The sequence below is a fragment of the Choloepus didactylus genome, chromosome 8, assembly GCF_015220235.1.
Source record: "Choloepus didactylus isolate mChoDid1 chromosome 8, mChoDid1.pri, whole genome shotgun sequence".
NCBI lineage: Eukaryota > Metazoa > Chordata > Mammalia > Pilosa > Megalonychidae > Choloepus > Choloepus didactylus.
In genome coordinates this window covers 48,166,228-48,189,979 of record NC_051314.1, presented here as the reverse complement: position 1 = coordinate 48,189,979, position 23,752 = coordinate 48,166,228, and the positions used below count along the sequence as shown (strand labels likewise).

The following is a 23,752-nucleotide window of genomic DNA, read 5'->3' as shown; positions in this document are numbered from 1 at the left end:
GAATCAGTATAAATCCTCCAGCCTTCTTCTTTTTCACAATTATTTTGGCTATCCTAGGTACTTTGCATTTCCACTTAAATTGTAGTATCTGCTTGTCAGTTTCTTCAAAAAGCCCTGCTATAATTTTGATTAGTGTTATATTGAATCTCTGTATTAATTTAGGGAGAATTGCCATCTTAACAAGATTGAGTCTGCTATTACATGAATATGGATTTTATCTTTATTGATATCTTTAATTTTTTTCTATACTTTTTTTTATAGTTCATGGTATTAAGTCTTGCACATATTTTGTTATATTTTTTTCCTAAGTATTTTATTTCTGTATTTATTTATTTGGGCTATTTAAAATTCTATTTTCTAATTCTTCTTTGCTATTATATTGTCTGTACTTCAATTGTTCATTGGTTGTCTTTTGACCTTGTATCCTAGTTTTAACCTTGTATCTTCTAGTTCTGTTATTCCCCAGGATTTTCTACAGATATAATCAAGTCATCTATGAATTAAGACAATTTTACTTCTTCCCTTCTAAAATCTATGCCTTTTACTTAACTTGTTATCCTGGCTACAATCTCCAGTAAATTGTTGACTAAAAATGGTGAGAGTGAGTGGCTTTTAATAGGAATCAAAAAATTAAAATAAAAACAAGCAAAACAGGCTTGTTTCAACCCATTTGTTTACTTGCTTTTTAAAAACATATAGGTAATGCAGTCTTTACCATCTGACTAAAATTGTTTTAATTCCTTCTGTTTTTCTAACTTCAGGTTATTGACTTGGGATCTGGGAAAGGCTACCTAAGCTCCTTTTTGTCCTTGAAGTATGGCTTAAAAGTTTATGGAATTGATTCCTCAAATATCAATACACATGGAGCTGAGGAGAGAAACAGGAAACTGAAGAAACATTGGAGAGTCTGTCATAGTCGGTCAAGATTAGATGTCAATGGACTGGCATTAAAAATGGCAAAAGAAAGGGAAGTACAGGATGAAATTAAATACAAAGTGGATGTTGAGGGAGAGTTTAACAATAGTCTCATAAATCAAGAGAAGATATCTACCTCAGATTTTTTCGACCCCGTAATTTCTAACATCAGAAAACAGATGGAAAACCTACATGCTCAGCCACAGCAAGAAGAAAAATTAGGTTTTGGAAATGGCATTTCTTTTAAAGTTCTTTTGCCTGTTAATGCTTTACAGCCTACTTTTTCATCCCAAATACCAATCAGAGAAATTTCTGAAGAAAATAAAAAGACAGGAAAAACAACATCAAAGTCAAGTGAATCAAATATATATTCACCCTTAACCTCTTTTATCACTGCTGATTCAGAACTACATGATATTATTCAAGATCTAGAGGTGATTTTGCTTTGGACTTTCTAAATTTAATCTACAAAAATGCTGTAAGACATAAATTAGTAGTAGCTTACATAACCTACTTATCTTCTTTGGTCATGTGAATCTGAAAAACGATGAAAACAAAATCATAGCTAGGTTTTCATGATTTCCATTGCTGTCAAAATCTAACCAAAGGACATTCTAAAATAGAGTACCTTCTACTCATTTGAGGCCTCCTAAATCAGACAGAAGTACTAGCACAAAAGCTAGTAAATAAGCAAAGTCCTCACCATGCGGCATAGGGATTGTTAAAATTTCAATCCAAAAAAACTCTTTATTTCATTTTTTAATTTACATTTGAAGTAAAGAGGTACCTAGGGCAAAATATGTTTAATGTAAGCCTTGGTAAAACTAAATATGTGATTTCCTTGAAGAAGAAAAATGACTTCTAAGTATTCTTTAAGGCTTTCACTTTTTCTAAATTACAAGTACGCCAAGTTATATAATTGAAAGACTATATTCTTAAATAAAGGCAACATTGTTTGTTAAATAGAATTGTAGAAGGAGTTTCTAAGGCTCACTTGGCCTAACTCATTTTCTAAACAAACAAGGAAAACTTTGGAGTTGCAATATTCTATGCTTGTTGAATTATTCAGAAGTTCTTCCCTAAGGAAATGAATAAACAAAGATATTAGAGTTCTTTATAAATCCAAATCATCCTTGTTAATAGTTAACCAATGTTTCCTTTTTTTTTTTTTTTCACTTTTAGAATGGGGAATTTTTATTTTTCCTGTATATTTTTGGATTGTACTAGTTAAGGGAAACTGGTTAATCCTCATTAATTTTTTTTTCTTTTGCTTATATATGAGAACAGTAATTAGGTTATATCTTAACTTTTTCTTAGAGTTAAACAACCCCAATTACTTTAACCTAACTTCAAAACATAATTAATTTTTAGTGCTTTTGTTATATTTTAAAGTGTCTGAATTTCTTGTTAGAGGTATATAATCAAAACTATTTGCACTCTCTGATAAGAATCTGTCTAATACAAGATAAGGTGTAAGAATGTTTCTTGAGTCGCGTAGTGAATCATCAATTTAATATCCATTGTTAACCAATAACTACCATAACCCCCCAACACACAATACTTAAATATTTTAGTATTAGAATAATATGATGATTGCATATTTTTGTCTCCTAGTATGCTACCTGTCCATATTATGAAGTAATCCTTTATGATGAGTATAGTAAAGAATAAGATTAAATGCTCTTCTATTGTCTTTAGAGAGCTAAACTAAGCTTAAAGAGAGATTTGTACTTCTATTGTTATACTCTTAATTAGCAATAAACCTTTCCTTTCTGAATTCTTTTTACTTATAACATTTTAAGTATACATGTACAACCCTCCAAACATGTGCTTTGAAAAGAATGGTGGTTAAAGCCCTCTGAGTGTTCTGTTAGGTCAAAGCCATTTAGAGCCACAGTTTTTTTCTTCAGAGAGGTTTGAGTTTATGTCTGGACTATATAAGCTAAATAGAATTTTTAATAAAATAATTTAAATTATATTTAAGTGAAACAATTTTATTTGTTCTGAAGTTATAAAAATATACTTGAATCACAAGTTAATACATCTATTATTTGGAATTTAAAATTTTAATAATAAGAAGAAAAAGACTAGAAAGTAATTACTGAGTATTGTCTTGTGCCAGACATTATACTAAGTCATTAGCCTTGCAACAACCTACTGAGATGAGATACTATTATCACCAATTTACAGATTAACAAAGCAACACAGTGAAACTAAAAAGAAACTTGCTCAAATCATCCAAGGAGCTGAATTGGAATTTAAACCAAGGCTATGAATTTCCCTAGCTTGTGCTCTCAACAGTTATACTACCATTTATTCAGTTAATTCAACAATAATTAGTTACTTGACATTTCTTAAATAACTGTATCTTCAATATTCTATTTATACCTCTAAAATTAATTTCACATGGTATAGTAAAGAAATTCGTTTGTTAGGTGGATAATACATAAGCACTTTGAGAGACATAATGGTTTAGTTTAAAAAATGAATTAGAAATAAGTATACCTATATTCTTATTATAGATTTTATACTAATAATGTGACTTTTGGACTATCTGGACTTAATGTTGTTATTTGTAAAACAAGAGGGTTATAATGGAAGTTCCCTACAACTCTTTTAGTTCCAAATTATAAAAGTTTATGATTCTTACAGGGATCAAATTTCTTGTACAAAACTTTCTTTTTGCCGGTTTTTTAAATTTCTGTGAGTGGTATCAAATACAAAAGTAATATGTTAAATTCTACTTTGTAATAATTGATACATTGATCAAGATTCAGTGGTGCATGCATATATACCTGCTGCAGGGGTGTGTGTGTGTGTGTGTGTGTATACATTTAATTAGGGTTTGGGTAATTAAAATAAACATTTCATAGGAAAATTTTTGTTTAAAATTCCCATTATAAAATTTAGAACAAAAGATTTGTATATTGAATTTAATATTGCATAATATATACAACAAACAAAGTACTCTTTCTGATGTTAGAGTAGAACTTCAAACTCAGCACTTCCACTTATATTTGTTTTTTATAATATTGTTTCATCAGGTTTCTGAATTATATAGAACATAATGTGCAATCTGTGAAGAAGTGAAATCAATAAAAAATTTGACAAACATGGTTAAAGTATGGTATAAATGTGTTTCAAATCACATGTTTGTCCTAGTAATGTGTGCTACATTTGATTGGTCCAACCTTTACTTTGCAAATATTCATTGTAAAGGGAATCAGAGAGAGTATAATGGTTAAGTAACCAAAACCATTAGAAAACTCAAAATTATATTGATAGTGATAGGGAATCATAGTCATTTTGCTTAGGAAAGGGATTAATCATTATGAAAATGTAAAATATATAATACTTTCTAGGGAGAATTTGATAATTATAAGTAGTCATATTCTAATGAGTGTTTATAAGCTTCAACTGAATTATTTTTTAACCCTCACTTTAATTGCCAAAATTTGTTTTCTCTTCTCATCTTTGAAGGATTGTTTGATGGTAGGTCTCCATACTTGTGGTGATCTTGCTTCAAATACTCTGCGAATATTTACTTCCAAGTCTGAAATCAAGGGAGTTTGCAGTGTAGGTTGTTGCTACCATCTCTTATCTGAAGAGTTTGAAAATCAACATAAAGGTACAAAGTTCTCCATGTCTTGTAACTTTTATTTTATTTGAGCATAATGGTTGCTTTTTCTCTCCCTCTTCTTTTTTTTTTTCAATTATATTCATTTTGAATATAAAAATAACACTCTTATTTCTAAAACTCTGATGAAATATGTTTCCATATGACATCCCATTAAAAAAAATCAATGTAAACCAACCTGCCTGTGGGTTAGTCACACTATATAGGCTTCATCATAGTGTTTAAAGATCCCTAGATATCTCACAGAGTATTTACAAATGTTATCCATTAGGTAGTAAAGTTTTGCTGCAATTTTTCCAGTATATATTCCACAGTGAAATAAAGCGGGGGGGGGGGGGTATATCATGTTTTTGTATAAACTTTTTAACAAATGGAGAAGGGCAATTTTCCTGAGAGAAGATTTGTTCTTGAAATATTTTTCTTTGACAAGTGGAAGTATAGACGTGGGATGTACTTGTAAAAGAAGGCTAAGAATGACTAAGCTAACATTTTTCTTTTAAATTATTTAAGTACCATTAAGTTAAAATGTTTACATTCATTATAAAAAATGTTGTTAAATATTATGCAAATGATTTGACACTGATTGCTACAATACAAATTGCACTTTTAAAAAAAAATTATTGTATACATGGAAGAAAAGTATCTTGTTGTATACCCTGTTTACAAATTCCAGCTGACTTCAGATCAGCCACACAATATGAACTTTGAGAAACTTCAGTCACAGTGTTTGTTAAAAGTTACATTGCAGTCTTGCAAACTGAGTAATTTTTTGACAAGTGACCTCGTGCCAACTCAGCCTCCAGAGATGTGTACCAGATGACCTTGGATGATCTCCATGATCACATGTGAAATTTGGATGTGGAAAAGGCATGAAGAAAATTCTGGAATAACCACAATCGACCAGAAGAAGCACATGATTTCGAGCAATACACATAAAACTTTTTAAAAATCTCTCTCAATATTCCTTAGTAGGAAAGGCACCCGTTCCTAGTCCCGATCTCCAGAAGTGGTGCAGCAGGCATCGAACCTCCTGGCAAACCCAGAGGGGCCATTCCCCGGCAAGAGGAGGAGGGTGCAATGGCCTCTCTCTTCTTTCCGTGGCTCTTGTCGACAAGTGGCTGGATGGTAAAGCAGAGCGACCCTCTTTGGAAATACATCTCTTTCAAAATAAAGGCACGGAAACAACGCTGCAGAGGAATGTCCTGTCAGCACAATTGCCACTGTTTGGACTGCTTGATAAGATGATACAAAAGTCATGAGGCTTATGGGGCACTCTCCCATCTTCCCAGTCTGGGGCTCAGGCCAGCATGTGATCGCATGCAACATGTGATTTTCTTGCAATTTTAATAGTATAGTATTGAAATTTGATGCACTATCAACAAGTATTTTATGATACTTCCTTTGGCCATAAAATGGCCTTAATTAAAAGCTGAAAACTACAGATATTTGAAAATTTTACATGATGTATCTTTTAGAGAACTTCTGTTTCAAAGCACCTGTGAGATATATATTTACTAAGAAAGTGAAGCTAAATAAACTTGTCATGAATATAGAGTTGCAAGATTTACTTTCATTTCCTGAGACCTACTTCATTTCTGAAGGAATTGGTATTTAAAAAAAAAAAAAAGTCCTTAATATGTTTTGAAGAATCAAGATAATAGAATTGTGGGATTACATTAAAAGAGAACTTTTTAAATTGTGCTCCCTGAACTCAGAAGGTGTTGTAGGAGCGAAGTACAGAGTCAGTTTACAGGGATCAAAGCTCCCTACAACCCTTTGACATACTTCGGCTTGATTAATTTTCCTTAGAAAATGGTTTTAAAACTGCTGGTCAGATGAAGTTGTTGTATTAATTAGTCTATTAATATCAGCAGTTCTCTTTTATATTCATTTAATGAAGTCTTTATCAATGTCCAATATCCCTTGCTAAGAATTCTCAGTTCAGAAAGTTGTGTGCATATGGATGGTATTCTTGCTCTTTTCTCAGTTTTAAAACCCAGTTGGTGTTCAGATGAACAGAGCAGGGTATGTGATAACTCTGACTGAAATGAGCAGCCCCAAACTCAAATATTGATGGTTTTGTAGATATTGATACCCTGTTAGCTCCCTCTGCTGATGTTGAATTTCAAACAAGGACATCCTTGACATAGGTCTGTTTTGAGCACAGAAGAATGGGAAGAAAAGTTGCCAAACCGAAATATCCCAGGAGGAAAGAAGTATGAACAGCTATGTTGATCAGTGATTGGTGACATTGCAATAGTTGGAACGACTAAATATGTTTGTGAACTGCAAAAGAACCATAAAAATTCAATCCAGTGTTAAACAAAGTAAAAACTAGGGTTGTTTTAGATATGACTAGAGTTCTGTGTGATATTTGTGCCTTATTTAGCCCAATAGACATTTCTGGAGTCTTTCTAAGAACTGATTTGTAGTCCAGGCTCATTAGCTTTTTCTTTTCTTTTTTTTTTAATTTTAAGAAATACAGTCTCTGAAACGTGACCCTTGATAAAACAAACTGTAACGTGATGACAAGTATGTCAGAGGTTTTAAGATACATTTTTTTATCCATAGTATTTGTGTGGTACCAGTAAGGTATTCCTATTAATTATAGTCTCCCGTATGCAATAGGTAGATTTTTCCCATACACACTTCAGTTTTCAACTCTCTGTGCTAGTGCCGTACTTTAGAAGTATAGCATGCAAGTACCTATCTACATTTGTGGTGCTTATCTGGGGGAAACATACCTTTAAACAACCCCTTTCAATCCTATTCACCTTCAATACAACTCTGATACTTATAATCCCATTAACAATCATCATCCCTGTCAACTCCCACACCTTTGAATTCACCATCATTAACATATCTGAACTTATTAGATTATCATTCCCCCTCACTAGCTTCTATCACTAGGTCCCCAATATTCAACATTATAAGACATTGATTTTACATTGTTCAGATAGTTCATAGAAGTGGTAAGATACAGTATCTCTTCTCTTGTGTCTGACTTATTTCACTCAGCATTATGTCATCAAGATTCATCCATGTTGCCATATTTTTCAGGACTTTGTTCCTTACTGCTGCATAGTATTCCATCGTATGTATATACCACATTTTGTTTATCCGCTCATCTGTTGAAGGATACTTGGATTGTTTCCATCTCTTGGCAGTTGTGAAAAATGCTGTTTTGAACATCAGTGTACAAATGTCTGTTTGTGTCACTGCTTTCAAATCTTCTGGGTATATACCGAGAAGTGGAATTGCTGGATCATAGGGTATTTCAATATCTTGTTTTCTGAGAAACCGCTGAACTGTCTTCCACAGCGGCTATACCACTGTATGTTCCCACCAGCAATGAATAAGAGTCCCAGTTTCTTCACATCCTGTCTAGCATTTATTGTTTCCTGTTTGTTTAATGGCAGCATTCTTACTGGTGTGAGATGGTATCTCATTGTGGTTTTAATTTATTATTAAAAATTGGGTACATAAACATTTATGATTGTTGTTTCTTCTTGATGAATTGTCCCTTTTATTAATGTATAGTATCCTTCTTTGTCTCTTATGACATCTTCGCATTTAAAATCTATTTTGTCCAAAATTAGTATAGCTACCTCAGCTTTTTTTTGTTTGCAGTTTGTGTAGAATGTTTTTTCCATCCTTTCACTTTCAGTCTCTTTGTGTCGCTGGGTCTAAGATGAGTCTCTTATAAACAGCATATCGATAAGTCATACTTTTTAATCCATTCTACCATTCTGTATCTTTTAATTGAAGACTTTAATCCATTCACATTTAAAGTTATTACTGTGAAGGGAGTTTTTGAATCAGCCATCTTATCCTTTGGTTTTTACTTGTTAAATCTATTATTTTTTTACTCTTTTTCCTTTAAATTACCCTTACTAACAACTCTTCAGTTCCATGCTCTTCTCCAGACCTCTCTCTCCTTTCTTTGTTTCTCAGCTAGTAGAGCTCCCTTTAGTATTTCTTGCAAGGTATTTCTCTTGTTAACAACTTCTTTCAGCATTTGTTTGTCTGTGAAATTTTTAAATTCTCTCTCAGATTTGAAGGAGAGCTTTGGTGGATTAAGAATTCTTGGATGGCATTTTTTTTTTTCTTTCAGAATCTTAAATATCCATACCACTGTCCTCTCACCTCCATGGTGTCAGCTGAGTAGTCAGTACTTAGTCTTATGTTGTTTAACTTGTATGTGGTGAATCACTTCTCTCTTTCTGTTTTCAGAAGTGTCTCCTCTTCAGCATTTGACAATGTAATCAGTATATGTCTCAAGCAGGTTTATTTGGATTTATTCTATTTGGGGTTTGTTGGGTATCTTTTATTTGCATTTTTATGTTATTTAGAAGGTTTGAAAGTTTCTCCAACTGTGTCTTGAAACACCCTTCCTAACCCTTTACGCTTCTTTTCTCAATTTTGGACACCAATGATTCATATATTTGTTTGCTGCATGTTGACCATCATTTCTCTGAGATCCATTTCAAATTTTTTTATTTTTGTTTCCCATTCTTTTTTGTGCTAGCATTCCCTTACCTGTCCTCAAGTTCACTTATCCTTTCTTTTACCTCTTCAGATCTGCTATTGTGTGTCTCTGATATATTTTTAATTTGATTCACAGTGTCCTTTATTTCCTTAAGGTCTGCTATTTTTATTTACTCTTTCAAATTATTCTTTTTGCTTTTGTAGAATCTACTTGATTTCCTTTATGTCTTTAACCAACTCATTGAAGTTGTTTTGAAGATTTGTTTGTACTGCTTTAATTAATTACTCCAAATTTTGTATCTCTTGCAGCTTTTGAATTTGTTCACTTGGCTTGTCCCTATCTTCTAGATCCTTCAAGTGCTTTGTAGTTTTCTGTTGGCTTTGGGGCATTTGCTTGTCTTAATAATGTTATTTTGGGATATACAGGGTTATTTGAGCATTTATATATAATTTGGTAAAGCTACAGCTTTATGGAGTGCAGTTTCCCAATCTTTCCAGCAGGTGTTGCTCTTGAGGTACAACTTGCTGGAGTGCAGTTTCCCTAACGTACCAGCAGGTGGCACTCTCACGTCCCAAATTTCTGTGAGGTGGGCAGTGTCCAAACCAGGTGGGGGACCAATCAGTGCAGTAGTTCTTTGTGTTCACTGGGGCTGCCTGTCCTGGAGCTGTGATGTGGGCCCTGAGCTGGTAGGAAGGGAGTCTGCTAAAAGGCACCCCACAGATGGAACGTGGGCCCTGACTGCCTGGTCACTGCCTGCCTTGCGCCAGCAAGTCTTTTGGGTGTGGGAGGAGCTCCTGATCTTTGGTGTTTTGCCTCTCGCTCATGCTCCACCCCATAAATGCTGGCTGCTGGGTTACCTCACAGGAGCTCCCTGCCATCTGACTGTGGAGGATCACCCCCAGCCAACTCAAGGTAGGTGCACAGGAGTGGAGAGCCACTGCTTGCTCCCTTGCCTAGCAGAGGTCTTGCTACCAGCAGGGAGGCATCTGGCAGGAACAAACTCACCCTGTCTGTTGAAACCGCTGACTCTTGTCGTTGGCATCCCCTCTACTTACTGGGGCTTTTGTAATCTTCGACCATGCCAGTGGATTCCTTATCTGTACGATTAGGTGATTGGATCAGAGGGTTTCTGAACTGTCAGTCCTAGAATGTCAGGTTGGATAGATTGAGGAACTGAAATGGCATCTGAAACCTTTATAAACTCAAACTTTAAATAATGAATTACAGAGAAAGAGACTCTATTCTTTAAAAACTTGATGTTACCACATTTTTTAATTTGAAAATTATTAAGACAGCTGTTTAAATAGTTCTACATATACTCCAGAAAGAAACATTTTGCTTGGAAAGCACCCAACATTTTTTGATAACTGTACATATTAATTTATTACCAGGATAAACTATTGGTATGCTAAATAAAGTTAAATAACTTTAAAAAACCCAGTTGAATATGAAATTTGGTTATTTTTCATTTATTCATGTACAACAGATAAAAATTATAATTGTATAACTACTAAAATGAGACTGGGTGAAAATGAGGCCTTCTGTAGAATTGGGAAAGGTTTTTGAATTAGAATTATTTTATGTCAGGATTTTATAAAGTATCTTAAGAAAGTTGCATGGAAGTAAAACTGTGAATAGAAAGAGAGTGAGAAATACAGTGAATTGGCAGAAAGTTATAAATAGTTGAATCTAGATGAAGAATATATATGAATATTTTTCATGCCATTATTTTTAGCTTTTCTCTCTGAGCACAAAAATTTTCAAGATAATAATTGGGGAAAAAGTAGAATTAAAAATAGAAAAAATTATTTATAGTGGACTATATACCCAAATATTTAAATTATTATTATTATTATTTATTTATTTATTTATTTATTTTTTACATCTTTCCAGAAACAAACCAAGAAAAAGCATTAAGGCAATCACAGTTTTACAGCTTTTAAATCTTAAATATGTGGTAATTTCCTGGACCTAGCAATAGCATAAGACTCTATGGAGAGGAGGGTTGGATTTGGGGATGGATTATTTGGTTCAACAGTTTCCTGTTCCATAGGTAGAAATGTGGTTTCTTTAGTAATTGGTTCCATTTGGGAGCAGCAGGTGGAAGGACAGGTGTGTCTTTAGATTCAAGGACACTGCCCTGCACTGTAAGATCTTTAATTTCAGCTGCCTGCTTCCTTCTTTCACTTCATCATCATGCCTCCAAAGATGTCTTTGCCAAGGTACCTCCCTCTTCTCTTTAGGCAGTACCTTCTTAAGACTGTCATCTCTGGTCCTCCTGGACCCTAGTAGCCATTACTTTGTACCATGAGGTCTCATACCATCTCTCAGTATTTCCCCACCAAGGATGGCATTCTTTCTTTTTGGCAGCATACTTTACTCTTCTGCTACATCCTTTTCTCCACCATCCCCATGTTACTATGCCTTTGGTGTGATTCCCCGAGCTGGTTCTGCTGGTTATGGATGTTTATTTTCTGACATATTTTAATCGAAATTTGTAATGTAGGTATGGCTTATGGGTAATGTTATTTGTTTGCTGGCTTTTGTCAAATGTGTAAAAAGATTCTGATTTTGGTGATTGTCACTATTTTATCCCAGCCAGAAAGTCATTTTTACATTTTTTATCTATCTGGTTCTGTTTTGAAGGATTTAGCAGAAGTTGCTTGCAAGAGTAGAAAAAAAATGAGATTGACTAGTTACTTCTTCAGCAATCCATTTATATCAGTCTTGAGTTACCTTTTCTAACAGAGCATTGCATTAAGTTGTTGGTGTTTATTGACCATACATTCTAACTGAAGTGAGAAATACATTTGAATAGGGCATGTTAAATAGAGAGCCTGAAGGGAGAAGGAAGATTGGTGTGTCCACATCTTCAGGCACTCCCATTTTTTTTCCTGCCTATGAAAGATTTCAAAGATTGAGGAACATTTTGTACCTAAACACTGAGTTTTATTCTCTTTGATATCTTCATAACTGTTCTGGTTTGCTAACACTGCCATTTTGCAAAATGCCAGAAATGGATTGGCTTTTGTGAAGGGGGTTTATTTGGTTACACAGTTACAGTCTTAAGGCCATAAAGTGTCCAAGGTAAGGCATCAACAATCAGGTACCTTCACTGGAGGATGGCCAGTGGCATCCAGGAAAACTTCAGTTAAATGGGAAGGCACGTGACTGGCATCCGCTTGCTCCCAGGTTGCATTTCAAAATGGCGTTCTCCAAAATGTTGCTCTTGGGGCATTTTGTCCTTTCTTAGCTGCAGCTCCTCTTCAAAATGTCACTCTCAGTTGCTTTGAGGTCCCTCTGTTTGTGAGCTCTTTTTATAGGGCTCCAGTGAACTAATCAAAACCCACCCTGAATGGGGAGGACACATTTCCTTGGAAACATTCAATCAAACATAATCTTATACACCTGCCTCTTACACTCACTTTGTTTTACAGGTGTTTTTTTTTTTAATTGTATTTTTTTTTATTGTAGAATATAACATATATAAATAGAAGTGATAAACTTTCCAAGTGCAATTTAACAAGTAGTTAGAGAACAAATTTCACAGAATGTTATGGGTTACAGTTCCACAGTTTCAGTTACTTCCTTATTGTGAGATATAACATATATGCAAAAAGGTAGTATCTTTCAAAGTATGATTTAACAAGTAGTTATATAAGAAATTTTCAAAAATGCTATGAGTTACTGTACAGTAGTTTCAATTAATTCCTTATGACAATAACATATATACAAAAAAAGGTGGTAACTTTCAAGTTACAATTTAACAAGTAGCTATATAGCAAATTTCAAAGAATATTATGGGTTACAATTCTACCATTTCAGTTCTTTCCTTCTAGCTATTCTAATACCCTAGCAATTAAGGAAAAGAAAATTATATAGAGATTCAATATTTCTATCCTTTATTAAATTCCATCTTCTCTGTTGCTACCTCTTCCTCTAGTTTAGTCACTTTCCCAATCTTCAGGGATGTCTACTCAGTGGCCACCCTAACTTGATCATGTTGCACCGGTGTTTTTAATTTTGTATTGAGGCAGTGTTGCCCTTTGGGATGTTAATTTGAGTTACTAATAGTCCAACATAGTATAGTAGAAAATTCTGACATGTGCCCTGCACCTTTTTATGATATTTGTTATGTAAACAATAGGTGTTTTACAAGAATATGTTTACCCAATATGCTGTGATAGACCACAGAGGTGGTCTATTGTGAATGTAAATTTTCAAAAATATCTCAAAGCTTTGTGAGCCATTATGAATACTGAATTTATACCATATGTTTTTAAAACTGCTTTTATATATTTATACATCGTGAGCCAATTGTCCCTAGGAGAGCAAGAAATGCCAGAAACAGTTTTATTGCAGTGTTTAATAGTATATCCATTTTCCCAAGCTTGATAATGTTTCAATATTTTGTCTTAATATCAACTATTGTCATAATTAGTTTGAAATATTTATATTATTTCTTCTCCTGAAAGTTGGAGAGAGAACTTCTTTTGGAAATCTCAGATGACTTGGCTGTTCTTCCCATAAAGGTGGAAACTTGCTATATGAAACACTTATTGGTTACTTATCCAGATCCACCTATCCTTTCTTCCTTGCTAACTGAACCATGATTTTGTTCATGCCTCAGGTATGGGAGAGACTGAGCCCTTCTGTATCCTCAGGGATAGGTTAATCTCAGTTAATCTAAACCAGTTATAGTAATTCCATCTATTTAGCGATGGATATGAAACACAATTCTTACCATTGAGACATTAGGGTCATGTCTATTACGGGCTTTCTGGGAATTTTTTCTTTGCTCTTAACAATGAATGAGCCACACTAATGCAAGATGTTAACAGTAGGGTGGCATAAGGGAACCCTGTATTTTATGCATGATTATTCTGTAAACTCACAGCTTCTCTAAGGAAAAAAGGGAACTCAAGACAAGGAACATCATTTCTTTTTCTATCTATAGACTTTGTCATCTGTATGTGTTTGTGCAGCTTAACAGAGGTATCTCTATTCTCGCTTAAATGTATTCTGTCAGGAATTATTAGTGTGGTGATTGAGCCTTTCAGGTCCAGTCTGAAGGATAAGAGGTATTTTTAATTTTACTGCAAGTTTATATGATTATTTCAGAGGTTTCGGTGTACAGGAAAAGTAGAGAAAGAACTGGGACACTACAAAGTCACGTCAGGTGATTTCATGGAGCTTATGGTCTGGAGCTGTATGTACCCCAGAAGAACATGTTCTTAAATTTAATCCATTCCTTTGGGGTGTGAACCCTTTGTAAGCAGGACCTTTTAATGAGGCTACTTCAGTTAAACTGATGTGGCCCACCTCAATTAGGATGAGTTCTAATCCTAACAGTGGAGTCCTTTATAAGAAGAATGAAATTTAGGCAGAGAGCTAGAAATCCACAGAGGGAACAGCTGCAAGTTTATCAGTGGAACCTGGAAGAGAAGGGAGCGACCAGGAGATGCTGCCATGTGCTTTTGCCATGTGACAGGCCAAGGACCAAATATAGCTAGCAGCCAGTCCTAGGCCAGTATCTTTGGGAAGAAGGCATCATCTCGATGATGCCTTGATTTGGACATTTTTCTTAACCTCAAAACTGTGTGCTAATAAGTTCCCACTGTTTAATCCAACCCATTTAATGATACTTGCTTAAGGAACCAAGGAAACTAAAACAGAACTTCTTCCCTGACTTCAGTATGAGCTCCTACTAGGTACAACCCTTGTCAAGGTTCATATTTGTGCTTGGTCTCCTTCTTCTCAAGTCCACCCCCCACCCCCATATCAAAAGTCTTCTACTAATGTTAGTGCAGGTCAAATACTGCAGATATGCATACTCTGATATAATGATGTAACCTTTGAAAGCCCATAGACTACCTATAATTACGTTCAACCTTAATGTGTTATAGGATATTAAGGTAATTCACCTGTACATTCCTCCATTTACTTTTGGTTTTGTTTTAACATTTTTTATTGTGAAATATATATTCAGAAAAGTGATAACTTTCAAAGTATGATTTAACAAGTAGCTATAGAGCAAATTTTGAAGCATGCTGTATGTTACAGTTCCACCATGTCAGTTATTTCCTTCTAGCTAATCTAGTACCCTAGAAACTAAAAGAAAAAAAAATTTAGTTATATAAAGATCAGTATTTGTAATCCTTTGTTAAATCCTATCTTGTCAGTTGCTACTCCTCTCTTTCATTTGATCACTGTCTCAATCTTCAGGGATATCTGGGCAGTGACCAACCTAACTTACTCATATTGAAAAGTGGTGTCAACATTATAGGGAAGGGGTATGCCCCTGGTTGATGTTCTTGGAGAGGCTGCTGCCTTTGGGTTTTCGGACTTACCTGGCATAGGAGCACTCACTCTGGGGGATTTAAGTTTCTGAAAAGTAAACTTAGTGAGTGTAGACTGTTTCTCAATTTATATCACTAGTAGGAATTTTAAGGGAAACTATCTGAGATAGGGGCCTAGGTATTCTTTAGTATTTTCAGGACAACTGCTTGGTATACTGTGAGCATTTGGAATATGCAGCTGGAGCTTGCATAAGGGTAACCTCCAGGATAGCCTCTTGACTCTATTTGAAATCTCTTAGCCGCTGAAACCTTATTTTGTTATCTTTCTTTTCCCCCTTTTGATGCAAAAGTCGTTCTCGATCCCTCAATGCCAGGACCAGGCTTATTCCTGGGAGTTGTGTCCCATGTTGCCAGGGAGATTTACCTCCTGGGAGTCATGTTTTATGTAGGGGGGAAGGTAATGGGTTTTTTTGCAGAGTTGGACTTAGAGAGAGAAAGGCCACATCTGTGCAACAAAAGAGATTCTCTGGAGATGACTCCTAGATGTAATTATGGGTACGCTTGGCCTCCCTTTACAGCCATAAGTTTCACAAGAGAAAGCCTCAAGATCGAAGGCTTGACTTTTTAAGTAGAGGGTTCTTAATTTCACATGACGTATATTCTGTCCAAGATAAACACTCTACTTTTGGTTTTTTAACCAGAGAAGCACTAGAGGACCCTTTTTGGTAGCATCTTTTTATCTGGTCCTGCCATTTCTGTATCAAGGAGAAATTCATCAGTGGTATATGCTATCTATCCTAGTGTAGATTGTTTCTCAATTTATATCACTAGTAGGAATTTTAAGGGAAGAAGCTAGACACTTAAGTAATCATCTTCACTGTCTTTGATGATTAACAGTTAGTTGGTTCCATTGCTTTGAATTTAGAGACACTTGACCTGAAAAGATGTCTGGAAGTTGAAGAAAAACAATTAGAGTATATTATTTGAAAATGTAACTAGCATACTGTTTTAGTTTCCCTGGCTGCTCAAGCAAATACTGTGCAATGGGTTGGCTTTAACAATGGGAATTTATTAGCTTACTGATTTGAGGCTGAAGAAGTCTAAATCAAGTCCAAATCAAGGTCTCATCAAGGCAATGCTTTCTTCCCCCAAACTGTGGTATTCTGGGGCTGACTGCTGGTGATCCTTGGTCCTGGGCTCTTCTGTCACACGGGAATGCATGTAGTTGGAGGACTCACACTTTCCAATCTTAAGAATTATTACAAAGCCACAATAATCAAAACAGCATGGTACTGATACGTGCACAGACATAAAGACTACTGGAATAGAATTGGGAGTTCAGAAATCAATCCTCACATTTATGGCCAACTGATTTTTGATGAGCGTGCCAATTCCACTCTATCAAGAAAAAATAGTCTCTTCAATAAAAGGTGCTGGGAGAACTGGCTGTCCATATGCAAAAGAATGAAGGTGGACCTCTACCTCACACCATCACAAAGATCAACTCAGAATAGATCAACGATCTAAATATAAGAGCCAGAACTCTGAAACTCCTATAAGAAAATATAAGCATCATCAGAACATTGTGTTAGGCAATGGTTTCTTAGACTTGACACCCAAAGCACAAGCAACAAAAGAAAAAATAGACAAATGGGACCTCATCAAAATTAAAAACTCTGTTCATCATAGGACTTTATCATGAAAGTAATAAGACAGCCTACTTAATGGGAGAAAGTATTTGGAAACCACATATCTGATAAAGGTTTAATATACAGAATATATTAAAAAAAAATCCTACAAGTCAACAATAAAGAGACAAAGAACCCATTTTTAAAAAGGGCAAAAGACATTTTTCCAATGAGGATATGCAAATGGCCAAAAAGCATTTGAAAAGATGTTCAGGATCGTTAGCTATTAGGGAAATGCACATCAAAACCACAATTAGATACCATTTCACACCAACCAGAATGGTTCCTGTTACAAAAACAGAAAGTTTTTGGAGAAATAGGAACAGTCATTAATTGTTGGTGGGGATGTAAAATGGTGAAGCTTCTATAGAAGACAGTTTGGCAGTTCCTCAGAAAGTTAAGTATAAGATTACCATTGGCTGAGTGATCTCACTTCTCATGTATATAACTAGAACTTGAAAACAATTACTTAAGGATTGGCTAGCTTTGGAAGTGACCTTGGTCATGGGACAGAGACAGTCTTCTACCTGGGCTCCCCATTGACCAAACCCAAACAGCAACCAGAGGATACAGGAACCTAGTAGTGTATTCTATAAAGGCCAGCATCCCATGGGAGTAAGGGTAAAAGGCAGAGAGAACATTTAGGAGGCTATTGTAAAAATCCAGAGGAGTTGGCTCCAATTAGCATGGTACCAGTAAAGGAAGTGAGAAGTGGTTGGATTTTAGATATATTTTTAAAGGATTTTTGACAGATTATATGTAAGGTGTGAGAGAAAGAGACCAGTCAAAGATGACACCAAGGATTTTGACCTGAGCAACCAGAAAAATGGAATGACCATCAATTGAACTGGGTGAATCTGCATGTTGAGCAGTTTTGAAGACCAGTTTGAGTTTAGATATATATTAGACCTCTAAGAAAATCATTATGTCATCTTTTCAGCTTTACAAAATGTTTAAAATTCCAGATACATGGCTTATAACACTTGTTTTAGAGCACAGCTTATTCTTAAATTGGCTACTAAATACACAGTGTGTCACCAAATATTTACTGAGCACCTGCTGTGTGACAGTGCTACAGATTAAGCAGTGCACAAAACAAAAATCTGCCCTCAGTGTGCTTACATTACAAGGTATGTGGGATTGCAGTTTACTACAAGAAAACTACTGAGATTGTTTTCCATTTTGCAAATGAGGAAATAGATACAGAGTAAGCCCAATATCACACAAAACTAATAAATGGTCTGGAGGCCTTTGAATTTATTGTATCATGCAAACATTTGTAGCAGGCATTTTCCCAGAAAGTAAGTAGGCTTCGCCTACAGAAGAAAGCGGAGTGATGAATATCTTGTGGAGAATTTCATTTCCACACATCCTCTGCATTCCAAATAGTATTTTAGTGGCACCCATGGGACTACCATATTAGCCTTACCCCTTGGGATGCCTGCTGGTAGTGTTCCTGTTGTTTCCCATTATAATTTCTCCATGGCACCCATGCCTCAGTGTCCAGGGCAAGTGGTATTAGAAGATGCTAAAATTGAATTCATTTGATGGCTTCCCAACCTCTTCTTCCACTGTAGGCAGCTATGTCTGCCTCCTAATTCTTTCTGACTCTGTAGTGTGATTCTTCAAGAAATTAAATTGCTCAGGTTCTAGCCCCATGCCAGACTGCATCCTGTCTCAACTTAGAATCATTTTGCTGTTCTGTCTTTCTGTTCTTAGCCTGATTTCTTTCTTCTTCTCTTCCTGCAGAATGGGAGCAGTCTTTATTTTCTCTCTCCTGCTTCTTTCTGATCTCTCAACTCAAATATTGGGTGTCCTTTTGGAGGTTTCACCAGTATGCATTTAAGCCTGTATAGACAAGCTGTTGTTTGATTTAACAAAAGAGTAATGTTGCAATCCATTCTGTCATGGAGATTATAATATGTGTAAGAAGAATAGAAATATTTTATACAGCAACTTTGACATTTGTATATTTTAAATGTATGTTTACATGGGATATCCATTCAAGTACAGTGGTAGATAAAGGTGAAAGAATACACGTATATGATGTATGTGCATGTTATGTATATTATCCTTTCTTTCCTCTCCCAAATAGGGAAGGAAAGAAAAATTAAAACTAACAAGTGTTGATCATCTGTTTGTATGAGGCATCGCCTGTGACTTCTTGATTGCCAAATTCAGTGGATTTTTTCAGTCCTTATATGTATATCATTTGCCTCCTTTCACTTGCATTGACATTTTTATCACTTACCTTGATGAAGTGGTATCTGGTTAGCAGCCATTAGCGTAGCCTTACCTGATTTTCCCATAAAAAAGTTCCTAAGTATTTTGGATAGGGATTCATGGAGTCATGTGCATTAAGTAAAACAGTCCATCTGCTGTCTTTCACACTTTATGTAGGGTTTCAGTGGGAGGTCTCTTAAATGCAGATTAAGTACACCCTTCTGTAGGCCTCCATTATGGTAGAGAATAGTAACTTTATGAACTCCAAAGAAGTCCAAAACCCTCCTCTGACCTTATCACCTTCACCAGCAGAAGTTTGAGAACATGCTTGAAGTAAGGCCATCTTTACTGGCCTCCATTTCTCCATTGTCAGGCTGATGTCCTCAGTGTATGACTGCCTTCTGCTGTCTTCTAGGCTGTATCATCTGGAATTAAGAGGGATCCCAAGAGTCCTTTGTGTTTCTGATTGCCTTCTCCCTTTATTAGCAGAAACCCATTGGGAAATCCAGAACTCTAGTCCCCCGGAAAAATTTCTGTCTCTGTCTCCCCATACCACAACACTCGTGGCTTCACTAGTTTCTGCCTAGGGAGCCTCAAAACTATAATCTTTTCATGTTTTTATCCCTGTTTATATCAGTAACCACCAGAAGCCCAGGTCCCACAGCTCCTCCCTTATTTCCAGGAATCTCATCCCCATTTATCTCTTTATGTCCTTTGTTCTAAGTACATCTTCCATCTCTCCCCAGTTACAAAATCCTTTTCCTGCATCCTCTGGAATCCACAGTCAGTCATTAATAAAATTGCCTATCTCTGCAACCTTCTCTCTGAAAGTTCCTTTATTTTCTTATCTAATCAAAACTTAGCTCTTTCCTAAGGAGGCACACTTCCCATGACCCTCAGGTGGTGGGTTTTTCTGTCCCACATCCCTCTTGTGAGGTAGTTAACCTCCTTACTCCTCGTTGCTACTTCTAGACTGTATTTGTTATATAATGCTAAGAAATCACCCCAACACTTAATGGCTTAAAACCAAAATAATTATTATCTCTCACAGTTTCTATTGGTCAAAAAGTTAGGAATAACTTGTTTGTGGGTTTCTTATATTAGATTTTTTTATTCCCCTACCAATGTAATGTGTTTTCTGGAATAACTATCCTTTTCAATCTAACGTAAGTAGTAATTTTTTTCAATCCAAGTTTTCTTCAGAATAATTTTGAGGGAGGATCTTTCTACCTATTTTCAGGCAAGTAGGCATGCTTTTGTCCTGGCAGCATAGGATGCATTGTAGAGCAGTGATGGTCCACTGATTATACCTGATTATACCTTTCATTTCAAATCCATTGTTTTTATTCTGGGATTCTTTCCACGTTTTGCATAAGTTAACTTTCATCCCCTCATTTCCAGTGTTACAAGTTTTGTTTGTTTTTTTTTTTTTTTCCTGTAAGTATTTGGTTCGGATATTATAAAAATGTGGGAAATCATTGGCAAGTCAAATATTTTAAATTGGAAGATATTTTGATATTATGTTTTGGTAGATCAATTAATTATGGAAGCAGAATTGTCTTTTTATTAGTTTTTTAACTAAGTCTTCCCCTAATATATTCATGGCCTCCTCCCTCGTTTAAGTCTCTGCTTGAATATCACATCCTCAAAAAAGACTTCTATGTTAATTAGGACAGAGCTGTTTACCCAGTGTGTTATAGATATTTTATGGGTGTTTCTGAGATTTTTTAATTCCTTCATTCCCTGGATTTTGCCTCGTACTACAGTCATCATCTTTTATCCCAGTGTGATGTAAAAATGCTGCCATATTCTTGATTGATGAGCTATAAAAAGCTTGGGAAGCATTAGAGTAAGGATTTAGATGAAAAATGGGTTCAGACACAAAGTAACAGTAACTTAAACAAGACAGAGGAATAGATCTGTTTCAATCCAGAAGTAGATGATCAGAAACAGGATGATAGCTCTGTACCATAAAGTCTTCCAAGAACCCAGAATCCTATTTTGTTGCTCCAAGATCCACTGCTCTTGTTTGTATGGTTCTAGTTGGCTTGCCATCACAACCACATTCCAGACAGAAGAAGGATGAACTAAGGGGCTGGGAGGTGTTGGCGAAAGAGCACGTCCTCCTCCCTTTAAGCATATGACCTAGAATTTGCACATATTTCTGCCCTTATCCCATTGACCAAAACCTCGTCTCATAGCTATATGTGAAGCTGCAAGGGACTTTAGGAATTGCAGTCTTTAATCTGAGCAGCAGAATGTCCACCTAAAAATTGAGTGCTCTGTTACTATAAGAAAAAAGGAGACAGTGGATGTAAGGGGTGGTGGGGACTACCTGTTTTAGTGGTTAGAACTTTCCTGACTGCTCTGATTAAAATACACACCTCCATTTCCCTAGCCTCTTACTCCTTGTAGTGCGATCTGGGTAGTCCTCCTTTTAGTCATAAGAAAAAAAAAAATACAATTCTTATAGTAATCCTTTCATTTAGCAATAAACATGTCTCAGTTAAATCTTAAAACCTTTAATTTTGTGCTCAATAAAACTCAAACTGGCTATTTCAAGTCATTTTGGAAATAAGAGAACTAGCCCAGAGTCCCTAGAACTGGGAATAAGCTCAAGAGCTCTGTTAAGTCCTATGCCGTTGGAAGTGACGTTGTGAGTATGCATTTATGTAGCTCGGGTTAAGAGCATGGGCTCTGGTGTCTGATGGCCTGGATTTAAATTCCAGCTCTCCTATGTAGTAGATTTACAGCCGTAAGCAATTTATTTAACCTGTCTGTGCCTCAGTTTCTCTATCTAAAACATGGTATAATAGTGCATTGACTTCATAGGATTTCTGGGGGGAGGGGAGGCTAAAGCTATACATGTAAAGAATCTATAATAGTGCCTCTCACAAATTAAGCACTTTATAAATACTAGCACTAATATTTCTTTTCTGGGGGGAGAAGGGATCCATATTTTCCATCTGATTATCAGTGGGGTCTTTAATTCTCCCCCAAATAGTTTAAATGTCTATTGTAAATCTTAAATTAATGCCTGAAAGAAACTTCTTTCACTGGATTATGATCTGTATGAAATTTAAACCTTCTCTGTTTTAATCAAAAGTCATCTGACCTTTCGTGGTACTGAGTATATTTAAAGAGTTCTTGTTCTTAAGATTTTAATTCCATTTTACTTTTTAGCCTTATAGGAAGTTTATCTCAATTTTCTTTTAATTGTCACAGTCTTGATGAAATTGAAGTTCTCATTTTCCAGTTTTTAATTTAACGTAGAAATATGGTTTATTTTCCATTTTGAAAACCCTGTACTATTAATAGTTCTACATAAGTGGTTTGAACATCAGCAAGTTGCATATGTAACTGTGTAAGTGAGTTGGGTTGTAGATATATTATTAAGCAACAAATACTGATTTTTGTTATCACTTGAATCATAAATGCAATAGAGCCAAATTGGATCACTGTTTAAAATATTATAGCCTCATAATATAATGAAGAAATCAGAGTCTGTACAGCTGTTCTTTTTCTGAAGAGCAAACATAGTGGCTAAATACAAAATTTGATCTTTCAACATTGTGAGGAATGAATTCATATTGTTCTATAATAAATTACCAAATATCATATGTAAGGTCATTTTTTTAGAAAGTCAGGTCAGCCATAAATTTCCAGTATTTCATTTCTTATCTCCTCTACTTGTACTGAACATGAAGAGTATTTCCATTTAAATTGTTTTTGCCAAATCTTAAAGTAGTTTTGGTGAATTGGATGGTATCAGACCTGAAGCTTAAAGACAAAACAGCTGTTGCTGAGCAAATACCATTTTCATAACATTAATATGCTTTCAGTTAACAAACTGGAATGAACTGTTAAATATCACTGCTCCCATGTTTAACTGTTGTTTGACTCTCTCAATGACTGATTTACTTTCTCAATAAATTATTTACTTTAACTGAAAGAGGTGACATTTTAAGTAAATAATGCACACTTTTTCTCCATCTACAGAATATGTTCAAGAAAAGCGGGGATTTCCAATGTGCCACTACTTAAAAGAAGAGAAATGGTGCTGTGGTCGTAATGCCAGAATGTCAGCATGTTTGGTACAGTTATGTTTTTTTCCTGTACTAAAAGTTTTATCCAGATGTAGCAGATTTTATTATTTCTGGTAAATATACATTAAGTGCCAGATTTTCCAGGACATCGTCATTAATGCTTTTGAGCATCGCAAATTATGACAAATAAATGACTTGCCCTTCTGACATTATCTATTCTACATGCAGTATGGTAACAATTTGTCATTATACGTAGCATATACTTCTTTTATTATTATATAAAATATATATAAATACCAAGTCTTAAATACAGAATTAGTTCAACACTTTATCCACAGTTCTGTGGTGTGGGTCTGTATTTGTAGCAAATCATCTGGTCTCCTAATTCATTATAGAGTGGGAAAATTGTTAAGCTACCTGGGATAAGAAGTAATTATCTAATTAAGTAAAATCTT

At 35.2% G+C, this 23,752-nt stretch overlaps 1 protein-coding gene across 7 annotated transcripts in view; it reads left to right on the top strand.

Moving 5' to 3' along the window:
* METTL25 (methyltransferase like 25) overlaps positions 1-23,752 on the top strand; it is a 124,959-nt gene that overhangs the window by 35,022 nt on the left and 66,185 nt on the right. For all 7 annotated transcript variants that reach the window (XR_005218340.1, XM_037845932.1, XM_037845931.1 and 4 more), the window contains 3 exons: positions 762-1,349; positions 4,396-4,543; positions 23,251-23,345. Coding sequence is in view for 6 of the 7 variants with exons in the window: in XM_037845932.1 (XP_037701860.1) it covers positions 762-1,349; positions 4,396-4,543; positions 23,251-23,345 (831 nt within the window). In the remaining variant the exon portion in view is untranslated. The remainder of the gene's footprint in view (positions 1-761; positions 1,350-4,395; positions 4,544-23,250; positions 23,346-23,752) is intronic.